The following is an 18,477-nucleotide window of genomic DNA, read 5'->3' on the forward strand; positions in this document are numbered from 1 at the left end:
TACATCTCCAGAGAGATAAGACCCCGGAAAAGATAAGCAAGATAATTGGACTAAGAAATTTTTCTGTTCACTATTGTATGGTTCAGAGGAATGTGTCTGAAGATTTGACCCTGCACTGTACAATGGCAATACAGCACATCTGCAGCATGTTAAAATGCATATAATTTCATAATCATTCATCTGATTTGTTTAGCCTTCAAGTTTATTGTCAACTATCAATTTACAAATATGTCACATGCTCCATTCATTCACAAGAGATATGTTATCAATATCATCATTGCTTCATGAATGAGATTGTTTGCTACGTTTTCTGACCTTCTTATGTCCTCTTTATCTATGTGCCATTTTTGCAAATATACAAAGGCCTCGGGAAGCACAAACTTGCAAATGATAGTTGTCTACATAACTTGGTCTGGTTGAAACTAACCAAAGATATTACAACATTTCTCTTCATAGTGACACCATGTTTTCACCTGTTCTGTCACGGAAACTGAATTGCCAAATTTTGCATGAAACATGCCATTTTTTATCACAACTGTCTCTGAATTTCATATTGTGATATTGGCAACTTGATGCCCTCCTTGTATTTATCTATTAAAGAATTGTCAAGTCTCCACTTACTATAAAATGCATGAATTTGTTTACGAGTCTTCTTAGAATTTATCTTTATTACATGATTAACTTATTATGTTTGTCTTATCTTGAAGCAAACCAGGTACACCCTAAAAACTGGTACCCTATTCCCCTCATCTTCTGTCGGCCATGGGGAAAGCTGCCAGAAAATGTTCCATGTCATCCAAAGCTTGCAGATTTTGCTAATTGCATGAAGAAGAAAGGTCGCGGGATGTCAATCTTTGTCTCGATTATCGATGGTGACTATCATGAATTAGCTGAGGATGCAAAGACAGCTTGTCGTCAGATGAGCACTTACATAGACTACAAGCGCTGTGAAGGAGTAGCTGAGATCATAGTTGCTCCCACAATGTCTGATGGGTTTCGTGGTATTGTCCAGACAATGGGGCTAGGCAACCTTAAGCCCAATATTGTGGTTATGCGATATCCTGAGATTTGGCGTCGTGAAAACCTCACCCAGATTCCATCCACCTTTGTCAGCATTATCAATGATTGCATTATTGCCAACAAGGCAGTCGTGATTGTCAAGGGCCTTGATGAATGGCCCGGCGAATATCAGAGACAATACGGAACAATTGACCTATACTGGATTGTGAGAGATGGGGGCCTTATGCTTCTCCTATCTCAGCTCCTTCTAACAAAAGAGAGTTTTGAGAGCTGCAAGATTCAGGTGTTCTGCATTGCCGAAGAGGACACAGAGGCTGAAGAGCTGAAGGCTGATGTTAAGAAGTTCCTTTATGACCTCCGCATGCAGGCTGAGGTGATTGTTATAACAATGAAGTCATGGGAGGCACATGTTGACGCGGGGGACCAGCAGGATGAATCGGCGGAGGCATTCACGGGTGCACAACGTCGAATTGCTTCCTACCTAGCTGAGATGAAGGAGACTGCTAGGAATGAAGGGAAACCACTAATGGCCGATGGGAAGCCAGTGGTGGTGAATGAGCAGCAGGTTGACAAGTTCCTTTACACGACCCTGAAGTTGAACTCGACCATTCTGAGATACTCACGGATGTCTGCGGTCGTGCTTGTCAGCCTCCCACCACCACCTCTAAACCACCCAGCGTACTTTTACATGGAGTATATGGATCTCTTAGTTGAAAATGTGCCGAGGATGTTGATAGTTAGGGGGTATAGGAGAGATGTTGTCACTTTGTTCACGTAATTGTATACTTACCGACTTTTCTGGTCACACGACCTTGTTGTAATTGACTTATGCCTGTGGGTTGGTTTTGTTTACTCATCTGATATTTATTCTTTATAGTCATTTTTTGATCTGTTCAGGTGAGTCATCTGCTACTTGAATCGGTTGTGGTTTTTGGTGATACAACGACCTACGAAGGATAATGGAATAGCAGTTGGTTGGCAGTCTATCTTGAGATCAACAAAGCTTCTGTTCACCATATATATATTAGCTATTGATGAGCCAAAAAAAAAAACGGCCTGTTGATAGTGGACGAATAAAACTCGTTTGTAGTGCGAAGTTAGGGTGGCTAATCATGAATTCTACACAACATACTCACTGTGGATGATTAGCGCAAAAATGATTCCACGGGTGTCAAGTGACCGACCTCCGTTGGCTTATATTCCCTATATATATATATATATATATATATATATATATATATATATATATATATATATATATATACATATATACATATATACATACATACATATATATATATATATATACATATATATATATATACAGGCATGAGTTAGTGATTAAAAACTTCACCAAAATGAACACCCAACCCCACAAAAACCCATCACAACACTACGTATTTGCAGTAAGCCACGAACTCACCTTCCTGATTCGGTTCGTGGAAATCTGATACCAGTTGTGTTTCGAGTCCCAGGTTGCAGAAAGATCCTGTTAAAGCCTTCCAACCGCACAAGAACTCAGTGAAGCACTACAGAATCCACTCTGATACAATCATGAATGTTAACACGAAAATAAAGGGATGGTCTCCATGCCACCTCCGAGACTGTTAGTTGACGTGGCCATCTCGTTTAATGGCATTAGATCTACCTAATGAAAGACTCCATAAGGAACTGGTGTTATGAATCTACAAGTGCACTATTCATTACACCAAAGAAGATGAATCTCTCACATGACATGGGAACAGCGATTTCTACCACCTAGATTCGTCTTTGAATCACTTGGATCCCTCGACACACCAAGGCTTCCCTCTTGGATCATCAGACTCCAACTCTGACTCCAACCCCGAGATCCATCACCTAATGTTGGATGCTTGGTCCAGGCATCCACCTGTTCTTGCTCTACTTGCCATCACAACTTCCAGCAGGGCAAGATAATTTACAAACAGTGCAACAAAGAGCAGTCCACGCTCTTGTGCTTCCAGCTCCCTCCGTCGGAGCAACTTGATGACTTCTTCTGCGACTGACCATGACAAGGATGACCTGCAGAACAAGATCATTTGTTATTCCAGCCTTCCTACCATCAAAGACGATGACATATACATAAACATATACATATATATACATATATATATATACATATATATACATATTTATACATATATATATATATAGATATATATACATATATATACATATATATATATATATCCATTCCTTTTTGGAGCAAATATGATCTAAATGTGAGAACACTGGAACAAGTGCTAATGTTAAAACTAAAGCAAAAGATAGAACAGAGAATCCACATGCTCCTTTGTGTAAACTATGAAATAGATCAGACAGGTTCTCTCGGTATCTTAAGATGTGAATTTTAGATGCGTGAACTCCAACAATGACATGTAAGCAAGCCTGAAGAGATTATGAAATAGGACTTGTTTTTGCTACAATGACATGATCAACAACTTGAAAATAATTCTGAACATTCTGCAAAATTTACAATAACCTCCTCATTGATAGGCCTTTGACTCATCACAAATAATCAATTATGCAACATCTGCAGGGAATCTCCAGATGAAATAATTAATCATCCTTTTGAATGCATCTAAATATTTTGAAAGGTAACTCAAGCAGAAAAAATGCTGCACAGTATAAATGCCAACTCAAAGATGAACAAAATATTAGTTAAATCATAAATTGAGTTCATAGGATTAAAAATCCAGAAATATTAGTAAGAATGGTTTGAAATACATGTAACAGTAAGCAATTGAATGATTGAAGCATGGTAAGATCGACACAAAGTCCTTACACTTTAAAGCATAGATGTCATCGAAGAACTAATGATATTCTTAATTTGGTTTGAATGGTGCTACCAACAGATCTTTACCAAATATATAACTTTATTCCTCAGAACATGCTCTTTTCTTTTCAAGATCTAGATTGGCTACTCTACAAAAGTGGTATTATCTCTTAATTGCCAACAAAAGTCGAAGACAATGCCAATCTGTATGCCACAAGTCCAACCTTCTGTAAGATCTCAAATGTCCTTTGGCTAACTTCTTCATTCTTCCTTCTGCATTACTTTTCTAGTGGTTGTTAATAATCTTTAACGTATTGTCACATCCCGGGCCTAATAAGCTAGTTGTCTTACCAACTTCGTTTGGCCCAAACAATTAGCCAAAATACTTAAGTTGAAGTTGATAGTAGTACACTCATCAAACCATTATAAGCCAATATTTAGTCTTGCCCACTTCCGATGTGGGACTAATCAAGGTGTTATAGCATGGTCCATTTGAGGCATAGCTTGGTGGTGGCTTCACGTCGTGACAAGTCCTATAAATCTATATATGGGTATCCCTTTCCTACTCGAGCCCCCTCACCATGTCTAAATAAGGTCGGCTCTAATACCAATTATCACGACCCAGGCCTAATGAGTTAGCTGATTTATCAACTTTGGTTGGCCCAAACCACTGATCAAAATACTTAAGCTGAAGTTAATAATAATATACTATAAGTCAATCTTTAGTCTTGCCCACTTCCGATGTGAGACTAATCGAGGTGTTACAATTTAGGTCAACTACATGGATCTTTTGTTATCATTGAGATCTATAAAAAGCCATATGTTTAATTAAGTTTAGAAGATTTAAATCTTTATTTATAGTTTCTATTAAAAATTTTTGGATCATCCTCTTTTTAGTTTCTATTAAAATCATTTTATCTTTTCTAACGACCATATTCGTAGGTCTCATAAGCACATGCTCATACCATCTTAAACGATTCTCTCTCATCTTATCCTCTATCAAAATGATACCTAGTTGTTTACAAATAAAAATATTTTTTATTCTATGTTTCCTAGCAACTCCGCACATTCATTTTTGCATTTTTATCTCGACAACAAAAGCTTTTTGTATATGTTATTTCTTAACTTCCAACACTCGAAACAATAAAGCATTGTTGATCTCACAACTGTCTTATAATATTTTTTTTAATCTCCAAGGTATCCGATAATTATATAAGACTATTAATATCCCTCACCATTTTAATCATCTTGTTTTTACTCTATAAATAATATCTTTATCAATCCCTCCATCTCGTTAAATAATTGATCCAAGATATATAAAACGTATACTTAAAGGAACTTCTTACTCATCCAACTTAACTATATTCTCTTGCATATTCCTAATATTACTAAAATTTTATTTCATATATTTAGTTTTAATCATACTTAATCTAAAACCTTTAGTTTCTAAGAAGTATCTTCGTACTCAAGTTTATAATAGAATAGCAATAGAAAATGACATTAATATAAAGAAGACGAAAAAAATTATAGAACTAAAAAAAGTTATATTTTCATAAATAGGCCCATTATGGGCTAGCGTAGATTGTCCATGTGCATCATGAACTAGTGCAACATATGGAGAACACGACACTTAAAAGGTTACTACTAAGATGTGAGTCAAATTTAAACATTACCAAGAATTTGACTTGACAAGCAGTAAAAAAGTCTCAAATGTAGGTAACACTAAAATGGTGTCGGCAGATGTCAAGCCATCCGAGCCTACCATTAATCTTGATGAAGTTTTGACATTTCCATATCATCAAATAAATGTATTTTATCTCTTAATCCATCTCTCTCTTCTAAACTATGCATGATTTCAAGGTTCCAAATACTGGGCATACTATTGACCAATAGGGTTTGGTATTTACCAGTCCACTAGATGACCAATACGTGAACTGAGAGATACCACCAATACAATTTGAAACAGTGTATTTTATTTTGTCTAGACAGGTGTAATCTGCTATCGACAGCTGTTGACATCCATCAACATCAGGTACTTGAGATGCTAAATTATTAAAATAATAGGTAAAAAAATTAAAAAGTAGTTTTCAGCAATGCTGTTGAAACTTTCCCTCTTCTCTCTCTTTCCCTTTGTTCAGCCACAACCACCACTCCACCTTGGCATCCACCTCCTTCAATAGTCATTGCTGTCTCTCCTCCTCTTCCCCCTCTCACTCTAGTCCAAGCATTCTGACCAGTACTGAGTGAAGAACTGTCATTGTAGAGGTTAGGTCGCCTACCAATATTAGCACGGAACCAAGATTTTGAACCTTTCATGAATTCATGGTTAAGTCACTCGTTTTCTGTATATTTCAAATGATTTATGCTTAGATAAGGTTAATTATGCCAAATTTAAAAAAAATTACATTTCAACTATTTTGTAGCTACAATCCACCACGAATTAAGTTAGAGAAACATGTATAAAAAATAACCTTGTGGCCTAAACCAGCATTGAATGTTAGAATTACACCACAATGCGTTCAGATTAAGTTAGAGAGAGAAAACCAGCTAAAACCAGTCACATGCATGCAAGTCAATGTGTGCTGGTGTGCTAGTTCCATTACAGCATCACATTAGCATGTTCCCTAGAATAGCACATTATGATAGAATAAGGCTGATTGGCATAGAGGTGGTATATAACAAAATTCTTGAGGTTACATGACAGTGAATTAGGAACAGAACTACTCAATCAACATAAGCAATATGGGCATACCCTTATCATCAAATTCTCCATGGGTAGAACCTCGTAATATGAAATTCCTCAAATCATTTACATATAAGTGGAATATCAAGAAGAACTAACCTCTAGAATGCAAAGATGATAGCTTGCAAGGCAAGAATGCGTGCCACTAATGTAGCAGTACTGCTTTTCTTAGTCCTGCTGCAATCTAAGGGTACCTGTTTGAAATGGCAATACCCATCTCAATCACTACAAAAGAACTATCAACAAAACACAGAGTAAAGTAGGACATTTAATGTACCTCAAGATGACATAATGATGATCACCTCAAACTGTTGTTTGATCTGAGCTGCTGCCCTGCACAAACTGTGGTGAATGAGCAGGTACTATGAAGTGTGGCTGGGCAGGAACAGGGGTTGCTAATCCTGTAATGTTGAATACTAAAATTATTTTCTACAGGCTATGCCAATAACATAGTAAATTGCAGCAAACCACTTGTCCAAAGGTTCAAAAAACAAGAACATTACGGTTATTTTCTGACTCCTTTGAGCTTGAAATGATATATTTGTTGAGAACCACAGTCAAATGTAAAGACCAAGGATCACAATTAAAATAACCAAACTAAAGAAAGAAATACAGAATATTTTTAACAAGTTCAAATTCAAACCAACTACAGCAAATAGAATACTAGTATCTGATGTTCTCCGCTAAGTCATATCTTGCATCAAGGAAACAAAATTAAAAAAGCACCAATATACTACAAGTTGAGCTTAGTAAGGTCAACCATTAATTTATTCTTGTGCCAACCACGAATTTGTAACACTAGGTAACATTCACTCAATCCTTTCTCTTGAACCTCATCAACAGTAGAGTCCTGTATGTCCCAACCACAATCTATGCTCACCTCAAAGAGATACAGATACCTAGATATAATATAACATGTAACTTAAGACCTGAACATACGAAATAACAAAGAAAATGAAATTTCTAGGAGAAAATGTACCAGCTGGATAGGGTGCCTGAATCACAGGTCGAGGAGCACTTGCCATTCCATTGACATTTGGTCCACTCAATTGCACAATCTGATTAGCTGGCATTGTGTAGCCCTGAACTGCCATATAACCAGGCCCACCAGACATAGGTTGACCAAATTGACCAAATGGGTAAACAGCTGTATTTACAGCTCCTGGAAACCCATAAACTTGAAAGTAATGGTGCCCCATGTAAGGGTTGTATATATTCTACAAAAGAAAGAAAGAGGATTGTATACATTCTGCAAAAGAAAGAAATATAATCACAACTGCCACTGCTAATAGCAACAGTCTAAAATCAACTTCCAGATTCAGAAAAAAGGATTGACATAATTCTGGGTACTGAACCTGTGGAAAGATGTACTCCGGCCCATATGGATTGTAACTGCAAAAGGAATTTTTATAGTAATCAATAAAGGCACTTGATTGATACTCCACTAACACATTCACAATAATCATAAACCACAATAAATATTTGAAGGACCTTAAGCATAGATGTGATAAGCACAAATTCCTAACATCATGACAACCAGAGACTACAGAGTCTTACTACCTTCTCCCTATTCCTAGGGTGTGCAAGCAGTGTCACCATAGCCATGTCAACGTGGAGCTTATGTTTCCCCATCTTAATTTCCCCCTAAACTCTCTGCAAGTGGATAATAAACTAATATCCCATCATCCTTATTTGCAATTGGCTAATATCAAACCATAATACTAACAACTGAAAGATAATTATTCTTTAACTTCATCAGTTGCCTTCAATGGAATTGCCAAAATATATATCAGTGCATGAGTATTGTACTGTTTTCACTAATACAGATAGAGAGAATTTAATGTTTGAATTTCCTTGAATATATATGTATATATATATATATATATGTATATATACATATATATGTATATATACATATATATGTATATATACATATATATGTATATATACATATATATGTATATATACATATATATACATATATACATATATATACATATATACATATATATACATATATACATATATATACATATATACATATATATACATATATACATATATATACATATATACATATATATACATATATACATATATATACATATATACATATATATATACATATATATATATATATACATATATACATATATATATACATATATATATATATATATATATATTGATGTTATTTTAGTTAAAAATCACAGCCTACATAAGCTCTTGCCACTAACAAATCTGAAAAGGGTCAACTAAATGCATCTTTAACCCCGGATTCAGAAAGGCTGTTCCTCAGTTACAAGCCACAAAATGAAGGGCGTATCCGCTTATTGAATTTTAATCAAGACACATATTTCCGAACATGGATTACAAATTAAAAAAAGGTCCATCTCTTACATTTATTTAATTATTAGAATCATATATTATATGTCAAAGAATAACTAAAAGCAAGTAAAGCTCATTAATTTTACACAACATAGCTATTATCTGACTCAAGATAATTGTAAAACAAAAATCCTTTATATCAGAAAGTTCAGATTTCTCCATGTTTAACGGAAAAAATATAGGTGGCACACTTGATTAATATCAGTGCCTGCTTCCATGCCTATCAAATAGAAGTGAACATGTACATAGTTATGGTATTATAAGGTCAGGTAACAATTAAGTTGGTTTAGCCAAATACTTTACAATTCAATCTACCTTATCTTACAACTATATATCACCTAAAACATACCTTGCTATTCTTTGTTCCTAGTAGGGCATGCTTTTAAGTTAGAAAGATGGGACCACAAGAGAGTTCCCATTCGAAATCTCTTCTAAAAGCTTGCACGTTCAAGATCATAGCACTGCTGGTTCAGAAGTAAAAACAGAGAGAATATTAACAGTAAATTTTTCTTCTCCACAATTTTTAGTTGTGATTCTTTCACTTATTCATCCTAGTAATTAGTTCTTTAAACTAATCAACTTCATAATAAGATATCAGGACAGATATCAAAGGAAATATTAATTACTTTCTTTTAACAACAACCAACTACTGTTCTGAAAAGATTCAGAAGATCAACCAACCTATATGGTGGATAAGGAAACCCTTGTTGGTAGCCAAAAGGAACTGATGATTGATGAGCAGGACTTCCGACATATGGCCCTCGTGGAACCAACACACCTCCAATGTTGGGGCCTGCTGACCTTGGGCGCACTAAAAAAGAAAGCCCGACAAACAAACCGACGTCCATGTTACAAGTGGCTAGCATGTCGTAGCAGCATGGCAACAATAGAAAAGGAAAAACATCAAGAATGGATATAATGCATTTTCCTTCAGATTCTTAAAGTTCAATATTTTTGTCTTTTATATTATCTTTTTTTTTGTAGGGAGGATTTGGTGGACTAGAAAAATAAATTAATTCATTCTATAAGTCAAAAAAATGTTCTGAATGTTTCACAGACAGGTATCTATTTGGTAAGTATTTTATGTGGAAGGAAACATAAGGACTTCCTTGTGAGGGGGCAAATCAATTGTTATAGACCAAAAGAAGCAGGTCTATATAGATTGGGAAAGGCCGTAGATGAAAAAGTGAAACAACCATAATGAAGTAGTCAAAAGCATTTAAATGATTCCCATATGGACAACTAGTATTTCAAGCATGCTCAGAGAAATGCAGGCGGCGAAAGCAAAGCTAAAAGAAACCACCCCGTGGTTTGCTCCAAAGCTTGGTGGTCAGTGACATGAGTACTTGTGCCGACATATGCTGATCAACATGATAATCCCTGGTTTGCTCGTATTACATCATTAGTAATAAGTACTGAAATTTTGAAATCATCCACTTAATCTAACTTCTGCAAAGAAGAAAGATGCCAAATTGGCAAATCTGAAAGCAAAGAGAAAAATATAATAGTCCTATAGATTACAAAATGCACCATTACAGAAGACCTATCTTCCTCCTAATTCAGAAGGAAAGAAAGGATATCTAAACTAATTAGGAGTTCCCACAACTTCAACATTCTTGTTTGTCCATCATCAAATATATATAACTTTCTACCCAGTGTTGCACTAAACCATTTGATGTTGATTTAATTGTTTTCCTATCTCTGTGATATGGTTTAGCATTTTCCAAAACATAAACTCGACCTAAAAATTTATTTGCATTTTTATGTCTCTATCGAGTCCGAGTAACCAATACACGAACAATTAAAAAGAACCTGATGCTTATGTAAAGTCCAGGCCTTTCGCAACTCCATTAAGACTAAGGCACAAAGTAAAGATACAATAAAGTTTGTTGATGATTTTACAAGCTGCAAAACCAGGTGGTAGATATAGTTTAAGGCACTTGCAAAATAACATGCTTGACCACATCATGTCTGAAGCCCTCTTAGAAACTGGATAAAGATATGGGTTATGGTTACAAGTTACAACACAACAGGGATACAAAAATCTTAAAATGTTAGGACAAAGTACCACACAGAAACATCAATTAAAATATATGTATATTATGAATACTTACTCCTGAGATAATATAAATATTATAAATATTAGCCGACAAACATTTTTCTATTACAATCATAATATAGATGTTTTCTTCATGTGTGATGTGTCTACTACCTTCTAGTACTTTTATCTCCGGATTTTACAATTCTATATGTTGTTTTTTTTTCTAGCAATTTTTAAGAAATTAACTCGTCCAAATTAATCAAGCTACTAACTCATGATAAAAGATAATAAAGAACTACAACTTCCTACAAGCAGTCATGGATCTATGGTTGATCTTTATGAGCTTGTGATACAACAGAAGAGATGATATAGCAAGAGAAGTGACTCACTAACAGTGACATCATAACAACAGCAGCAACCCAACAGTAGTTGTCTTCTCCTTCCCTCTTTGTTTCTCTCTTCTACTTCATCCTCTTTTATTTTTCCTTATTCTCTTTCTAATGCCTTTTCCATACATGCTGATGCTCAAAAGAATATATATATATATATATATATATATATATATATATATATATATATATATATATATATATATATATATGGCACATATTCCAGCCATGATATGCCTTTAAGACTAACACAGTAACTTTCAACTGTTTTTGTTTGCATTGGATTAGTTTTACAATGCCAATAGGAACCCATGAAACAACGAAACTAGGTTCTTTGTAAAAGTAGAACATATTAAGAAAAATTATCTTCAAATTCATAGCCCATAATTAATAAGCTAAGGATAACTCCGAATCTCCAATATCAGTGTACCATAAAGATTACATGCAATGACGAACTTCAGATTTGTTCTTAGGTTTGTCATTCTTTCATATGCAACTTGTGTTGTATGTTTCAAATGTACTATTCATTATTGCACTGATCTCACTATAAAAACATTTCAGTTTGAAGTGAATTCTTTTATAATAACAGTGGCCAAGAGATCCTACGACTTACTCTTGGAAACCAACAATGAACTTTGCAACTTCAGGAGCATTAAATAAAGTATAAGGCTGACACATTGGATAGGTCGAAGACCTCTCCTGAAGATGATAGATAAGCCTGATTGTGACAATCGAAAAAGAAAAGGTTCTAGAGTGCAGCAGTACGGATGACAAACAAAGAATTGGATGGACGACAAGGAGCAATTCGACAGATTTGAGGCACCACCAAATATTCAGATGCAATTTTTGATGATTCTACCATAATCAGAAACTATAGGGCAATACCACCAAACTGTAGAGCAGGGCGAGGCCGCCCAAGTGAAGCCAAGTTGCAGTTCGCCCGCCGGCCATCGATAACAGGGCTCGGGTCAGCACATGCCCTCTTTGCAGATTCCGATTGTCGAAAAGTAACCTAATGCCAACGACCAAGTCAACACCATAACCAACGATTCAGCAGTCACCCCAACAAACACGTAAGTAACAACTAAAAGATCAAAATCCTTCCTCGATCTCGATTCTTTAAAGGAGCAATCTTCACTTCACACGATTAAAGAACCATGAAATACTCACGAATCCATAACCTTTGGACCGCCCGGTGTTCTTGTCCGTGATCACCACGGCCTCGAGGATCTCTCCGAACTGCTCGAAGTGGCGGCGCAGCGTCTCGCTCTTGGTCTCCCACGCGAGGCCCCCGACGAAGACCTTCGTCAACGTCGTGTCCCCGAAAGGGGAATTTAGGAAGTGGAACCCGGAGCTGGAGCTCGAGGCCGATCCGGAGGCCGACCCAGGCCCCGGATGGTGAAAAGCCATCGAGCAAACCCCCAGAAGGAACCGAAATCGCAGCCAAGAAGAGGAGAATTGGAAGGAAGAATCGGGCAGAGGGGTGGGGTGATCAACCGTGCAAACCCTAGGTGGCGCTCGTAAAAACCCTAGCTTTATGGGTTCCAAGCAGAGACCAGATCAAAAAAAGCGATCTTCGCTGAAGATTTGAAGGAATCCCGAGGAAAGATGGAAGAAACAGAGAGGAGGTGTGGGATGGGAGTCCGACTCTGGCAGCAACTGCTGGCCTTCCACGAAGAACACTTGTGCCAAATCATTACTACTGCTCCTAATAATAATAATAATAATAATATTATTATTATTATTATTATTAGAAAAAGAAATTGGGATAGGTCAGCAGAAATTATATACGGACATTGGATCCTTAAAACCCTAACTTTTGTATCCTTGTGGTGTGATTTGGGATCACTCCATTCTGCTAACTACTCTCTTATCTCCAACCCTGTTTAGCAATTCCACTTTCTTGGTGATGAAGCCAGCCATCCACTATTATTATAAGCTTCCTTCGTTTCATCAATTGCTTCACCCATTCTCAACCTTAAATTGTATATTAATTAAAAAAGTTGGTTGTGCCTCCTCCCTGTATTCAGCTACTTAATTCACAGAGTACTCTATGAATTATCCCTTGAACTGTGGAACCTTAATAATTAATCGTAAAAGATGTTGAAACCGAAGCCAAATCTTTTGTTAATAATCCTCGTCTCAAAATTACATTATGCAGTGATTGATTGTAATGTGTTGTACGCCTTTTAATTCAATATACGTCAGAATGAGGTCCCGCTGTAGATAATAGTAGAATCAAAAGTCGGTCAGCTGCTTATGAACTGGGAACTCATGGAGCTTGATTTTAGCGTGGATGCTCATTAGCCGGAGAATGATCTCTTCTCTTCGACGGTTGTGAAACATTCTTCTCCTCTTCAAGAAAATGATTTTTTTTTAGATTAATTATTTCCTAACACTCATTTCAGCTAATATGATGCCATTACCTGAGTGTTACACTTGATGTTTAGCTCCACACTGAATGCAAAGAGGTTAACTACAAAACCTCACCTATCGCATTTGATTAGGTGGTGACAAATAATGTGATCTAACATTGAGCATTTGTATGGTTAAAAGACATATCATAACTGATTGGACCTCGAGGATGTTAAATATTAAATGGGAGAGATAGTGATGTTCAAATTTAATCATGTATTTGATAGATGCCAGAGATTATATCATAAGAGGATTTTAATGTGATCTAACATTATCAGTGAGTTTAAAAATTTATAAATAATATACTTGTTTAACATTAACTATGACTTCTGATAAGCGGATAAGATTTCCGTTGAGGAAATCTGTAAGCAGTTGATAAAAATTCTCTCTGCTGTGTATAAATAGCTATCAAGAGCTTAGTATCTAAATGAACTAGGTAATTACGTCTCATACATTTCATGGTTTCTTCTACAATTTCTATATTTCTATCTTCTTCGTTTAATTCTTAACATGGTATCAAAGCGTTCTTCCTTGCGAATGTAGGCAGCTCTGTCGAAGCCTTCTACTGCTCATCTTTTCTGTTCAATTGGAAAGGGCAGTGTTGCTGCTTACCTCTCCTCCGGCGCCACTACTTCCTGTTCCAGAGTCAGAGACTGCTCGGCCACCTCTTGCCCTCACAAGAACCTCGCCTACACTATCGTGGTGGCCGTCGTCCTCGCAACTACTCCCCGGCCAGCGACCTCTCCTCCTCGTTCCCACATCTCACTCGAGCGAGAAGTGCTACTGCTGCCATCCTTGCCACTCAACCTCGTCGAGGTGCTCGACGCTGACACTGCTTACCCTATTTCGCAGTGTTATCCTACCTGAGCTGGCAGTCGCCTACCATTTCCTCTACCTCGGTGCACCTCAGCAACATTAATCCAAAGTAACAAAACAGTCACCTCCTGCCATAGCCATCATTGCCTTCCTGCGGCAACAGGAACGATTGCAGTTTTTATAGCTTCCATCTGCAACCGCTTCCCTCTACCATAGCAATTTCTCTGCCATAGCAATCTTTACTGCCATAGCAAGCTTCAGTAGCTTGCATCGCTACAGCCTCATCGTTGCAGCCTTCTCTGCAGTGCATCGTTGCATCGTTGCAGCCTCCTCTGCAGTGCATCGCTATAGCCTCCTCTGTAGTGCATCGCTATAGCCTCCTTTGTAGTGCATCGCTACAGCCTCGTTTGCAGTGCATCGCTGCAGCCTCCTTTGTAGTTCATCGCTACTGCCTCCTGTTGAATCTCGGATTTTGATGATAAAATCAATTGATGGGTTAATTGATCTAATCCATATTATTGAGCTAAGTGTGCAGGATTAACTACGATAACCAGAAAACACAAAGCAAGAATACCGGAGTCAAGATCGATGGACGTTTAAGAGTCCGAAGAATCGTCGGAGATGCTGCCGGAACCAACCGAGAAGAAATCGGGAACCTATCGGAATTTTCGGAAGTTCACCGAAGAGATCGTCGGAGGTTCACGGAGATCACCGAGAAGGCTTGGCTACTCGTTAAAGTCATCACAAGATCGGGAGCTTGACGGGAGTCTGTCGGAAGAAGTTCGTCGGAAAGCTCGCCGAAACAAGACTCGACGTTCGCGGTTGAAAGCTTGCTTAGGATGTGTTTTTGTTATGTAGTTCACTTGTAATTAGGATTAGGATTAAGAGACAATCCTATATCCTGGTTAGGGGCCAACTGGGCCCAAAGTCAGATATGGTTTGGGCTTAAATTAAGCCAAACCAGTGAAATCGGAGAGCCAAGCGGTGGCACCGCCTGGCTGGGCGGTGGCACCGCCCAGCACCCGAGAGCTGGGCGGTGACACCTCCTTGGCTGGGCTGTTGCACCGTCCAGCACCCGAGCGCTGGGCGGTGGCACCGCTTGGCTAGGCGGTGGCACCACCAGCATTCGGGAACCTAAAGAGAATTCAAATTTTGGAGCCCAAATTTGAATCCTCTTGAGGCCTATAAATACCCCTCAAATCTCAGCTGAGGTTACAACTTTTGAGAAGCATTTTGATTGAGAGAAAAGTCTTAGAAAGTCTTAGCAAGTCTTGTTTTCAATTTGCTAGAGAGTTCTCCTCCTTCTTTCTTATTGAAAATTTGTAAGAGGTTGAGCTGCTTGTAAAAGGTTGTAAGAGGGGTGTTTACCCTTCCATTTCAAGAGACTTGCTAGTAGAAGGTGGGAGCCTCATCGAAGAGGGGCCTCGCAAGTGGATGTAGGTCATTTGACCGAACCACTCTAAAATCGGCGTAATCTCTGGTTTGCATTTTATTATTGTCATTTACATTACTGCATACCTTCTTACTGCTTTAGTTTCTTATTACCCTTGCTGCGCAACTTTAAGAATACGCTTTCAAGTTAAACTTTTCAAGTTCCGTTCTTATCGTACGAAAGATTTTTCTAAAACCGAAGTTTTAATCCGCTGCACTAATTCACCCCCCCCTCTTAGTGCCGCTTCGATCCTAACAAGTGGTATTAGAGCAAGGTTATCTCTCATATTTGGTTTAATACCCAAGAGAGATGGCTTACTCCGGCATGCAAGAGGGTCATTCTATTGCACGACCACCTTTGTTTAATGGGTCGGATTACACATATTGGAAGACTCGCATGAGGATCTTCCTCATTTTTATGGACTTTGAGCTTTGGTCTATTGTCGAGAATGGATTTCAAAAATCTTCTCTTCCGATGAGCGAATGGAATGAATCGGAGAAGAAGGTTTTTGCTTTAAATGCAAAGGCTATGAATGCCTTGTTTTGTGCATTAGACAAAAACGAATTTAATCGTGTTTCAATGTGTGATTCGGCTTTTGATATTTGGAGAACTCTTGAGGTCACTCATGAAGGCACTAGCTGAGTGAAAGAGTCCAAAATCAACATCCTTGTGCACTCTTACGAACTTTTCCGAATGAAACTAAGTGAGTCCATCGGAGACATGTACACCCGGTTTACGGATGTCATCAATGGACTCAAAGCTCTTGGTAAAGATTTTACTAATTTTGAACTAGTAACTAAAATCTTAAGATCCCTCCCTAAAAGTTGGGATCCAAAAGTTACGGTCATTCAAGAGGCCAAAGACCTTAAAGCATTCCCTCTTGAAGAACTCATTGGGTCTCTAATGACCTACGAAATGACATGTCAAGCTCATGACGAGCTCGAGAACCCCCTTCCAAAGAACAGGAAGGATATGGCACTCAAATCACAAGAAGACCACTTGAAAGGAACATCAAGTGATGAGGACAGTGACAATGACATTGCACTTTTGACTCAAAAATTTAAAAAATATTTAAAAAAGAATAAATTTAAAAATAATATAAAAAATAAATTTGAACAAAAGAAGGACCAAGTGATTTGCTATGAATGCAAAAAATCGGGACACTACAAGAACGATTGTCCTCAAGCCAAAAAGAGGACATCAAAGAAGAAGGCGCTCAAGGCAACATGGGATGATTCAAGCGCGTCCGAAGAAGAGGAGTCCAACACCGAGCAAGTTGCTCATTACGCGTTAATGGCTTTAGGAGAAGAGGTATGTGATTTATTTAATGAAGATTTATCTTTTGAAGAACTCTCTATCGCTTTACATGAATTATTTGATGAATGTAGAACTGTTAGCAAGAAGTTAAGTATCTTAAAGAAAGAGCATGCTTTGCTACAAGATAAGTTTGATAGTCTTCAAACTCCTCCATGCTCTAAGTGTGAGCATTTAGAAGCAATAAAAAATAAAAATTTGCTTCTTAAGGAAACCTTAAACAAGTTTAAGGATGGTAGCAAAGGATTAGATATGATACTTGCACACAAGGGTCACATCGCAAATAGAAATGGAATTGGATTTGTAAAAGGATTACATCAAAATCCTACCACTTTCATAAAAGGATCTACATTACATGTTTCCTCTTATATGAAATGCAACTTCTGTTGCAAATCCGAACATATTGCCTACAAATGTCCATTTAGGAAAATTAGTTTACAAAAATTAATATGGGTTCATAAAGGAACTATAAAGGATTCAAAATTAAATAACAAGGTTAGTGGATCAATTTTTGAGGCACCCAAAATCAAATGGGTACCTAAAAATCATCCTCTTTTGTAGACAAACCCACAAGCTAGGAGCAAGAGATGGTATCTCGATAGTGGATGCTCAAGACATATGACTGGAGATCCATCTCATTTCTCTATGCTCACTAGCAAAGAAGAAGGGTACGTCACCTTCGGAGACAACAACAAAGGCAAAATTATTGGCAAGGGAACTATTGGTAACAAATTTAGTTTTTCCATTGATGATGTTTTACTAGTTGATGGATTGAAACATAATCTCTTGAGTATTAGTCAACTATGCGATAAAGGTTATATCGTTAGATTTGAATCAAATATGTGCATTATTGAAAAACCAAATCATAACATGACTATGATTGCTTTAAAACAAAATAATGTCTATACCATCAATCTTGATGAACTAAGTAATGAAATGTGTTTCTCCGCCGTAAATGATGATGCTTGGCTTTGGCATAGGAGATTAGGTCATGCAAGCATGAAAACAATATCTAAAATCTTATCTCAAGAATTAGTACGAGGGATTCTGAATATGAAGTTTATTAAGGATAAGGTATGCGATGCATGTCAACTAGGCAAACAAATAAAAACAAGCTTCAAACCA

The 18,477-nt window shown here is 37.3% G+C and overlaps 2 protein-coding genes across 5 annotated transcripts in view; one reads left to right on the top strand and one right to left on the bottom strand.

Annotated features, from left to right (window-relative positions):
- The window catches only part of LOC135615216 (cation-chloride cotransporter 1-like), a 28,450-nt gene extending 26,540 nt beyond the window's left edge, over positions 1-1,910 (top strand). For all 3 annotated transcript variants that reach the window (XM_065113422.1, XM_065113421.1, XM_065113423.1), the window contains one exon: positions 708-1,910. In XM_065113422.1, coding sequence (XP_064969494.1) covers positions 708-1,798 — 1,091 coding nt within the window. In that variant the 3' untranslated portion in view covers positions 1,799-1,910. The remainder of the gene's footprint in view (positions 1-707) is intronic.
- Positions 1,911-2,542: 632 nt separating this feature from the next.
- On the bottom strand, positions 2,543-13,172 carry LOC135615217 (uncharacterized). 2 transcript variants are annotated; one of them, XM_065113424.1, is made up of 8 exons: positions 12,546-13,172; positions 12,261-12,387; positions 9,627-9,804; positions 7,913-7,949; positions 7,537-7,774; positions 6,835-6,958; positions 6,657-6,751; positions 2,543-3,060 (listed from the first exon to the last, which is right to left on the bottom strand). In XM_065113424.1, the coding sequence occupies exons 1-6, from the start codon at positions 12,783-12,785 to the stop codon at positions 6,861-6,863; spliced, it is 918 nt and encodes a 305-aa protein (XP_064969496.1). In that variant the 5' UTR covers positions 12,786-13,172; the 3' UTR covers positions 2,543-3,060; positions 6,657-6,751; positions 6,835-6,860. The 2 variants fall into 2 exon arrangements, with proteins under 2 accessions (XP_064969496.1, XP_064969497.1); XM_065113425.1 differs by having other exon boundaries at positions 9,627-9,756; positions 12,546-13,078.
- Between the last annotated feature and the right edge of the window lie 5,305 nt (positions 13,173-18,477).

Source organism: Musa acuminata, chromosome BXJ2-6, assembly GCF_036884655.1.
Source record: "Musa acuminata AAA Group cultivar baxijiao chromosome BXJ2-6, Cavendish_Baxijiao_AAA, whole genome shotgun sequence".
Lineage (NCBI taxonomy): Eukaryota > Viridiplantae > Streptophyta > Magnoliopsida > Zingiberales > Musaceae > Musa > Musa acuminata.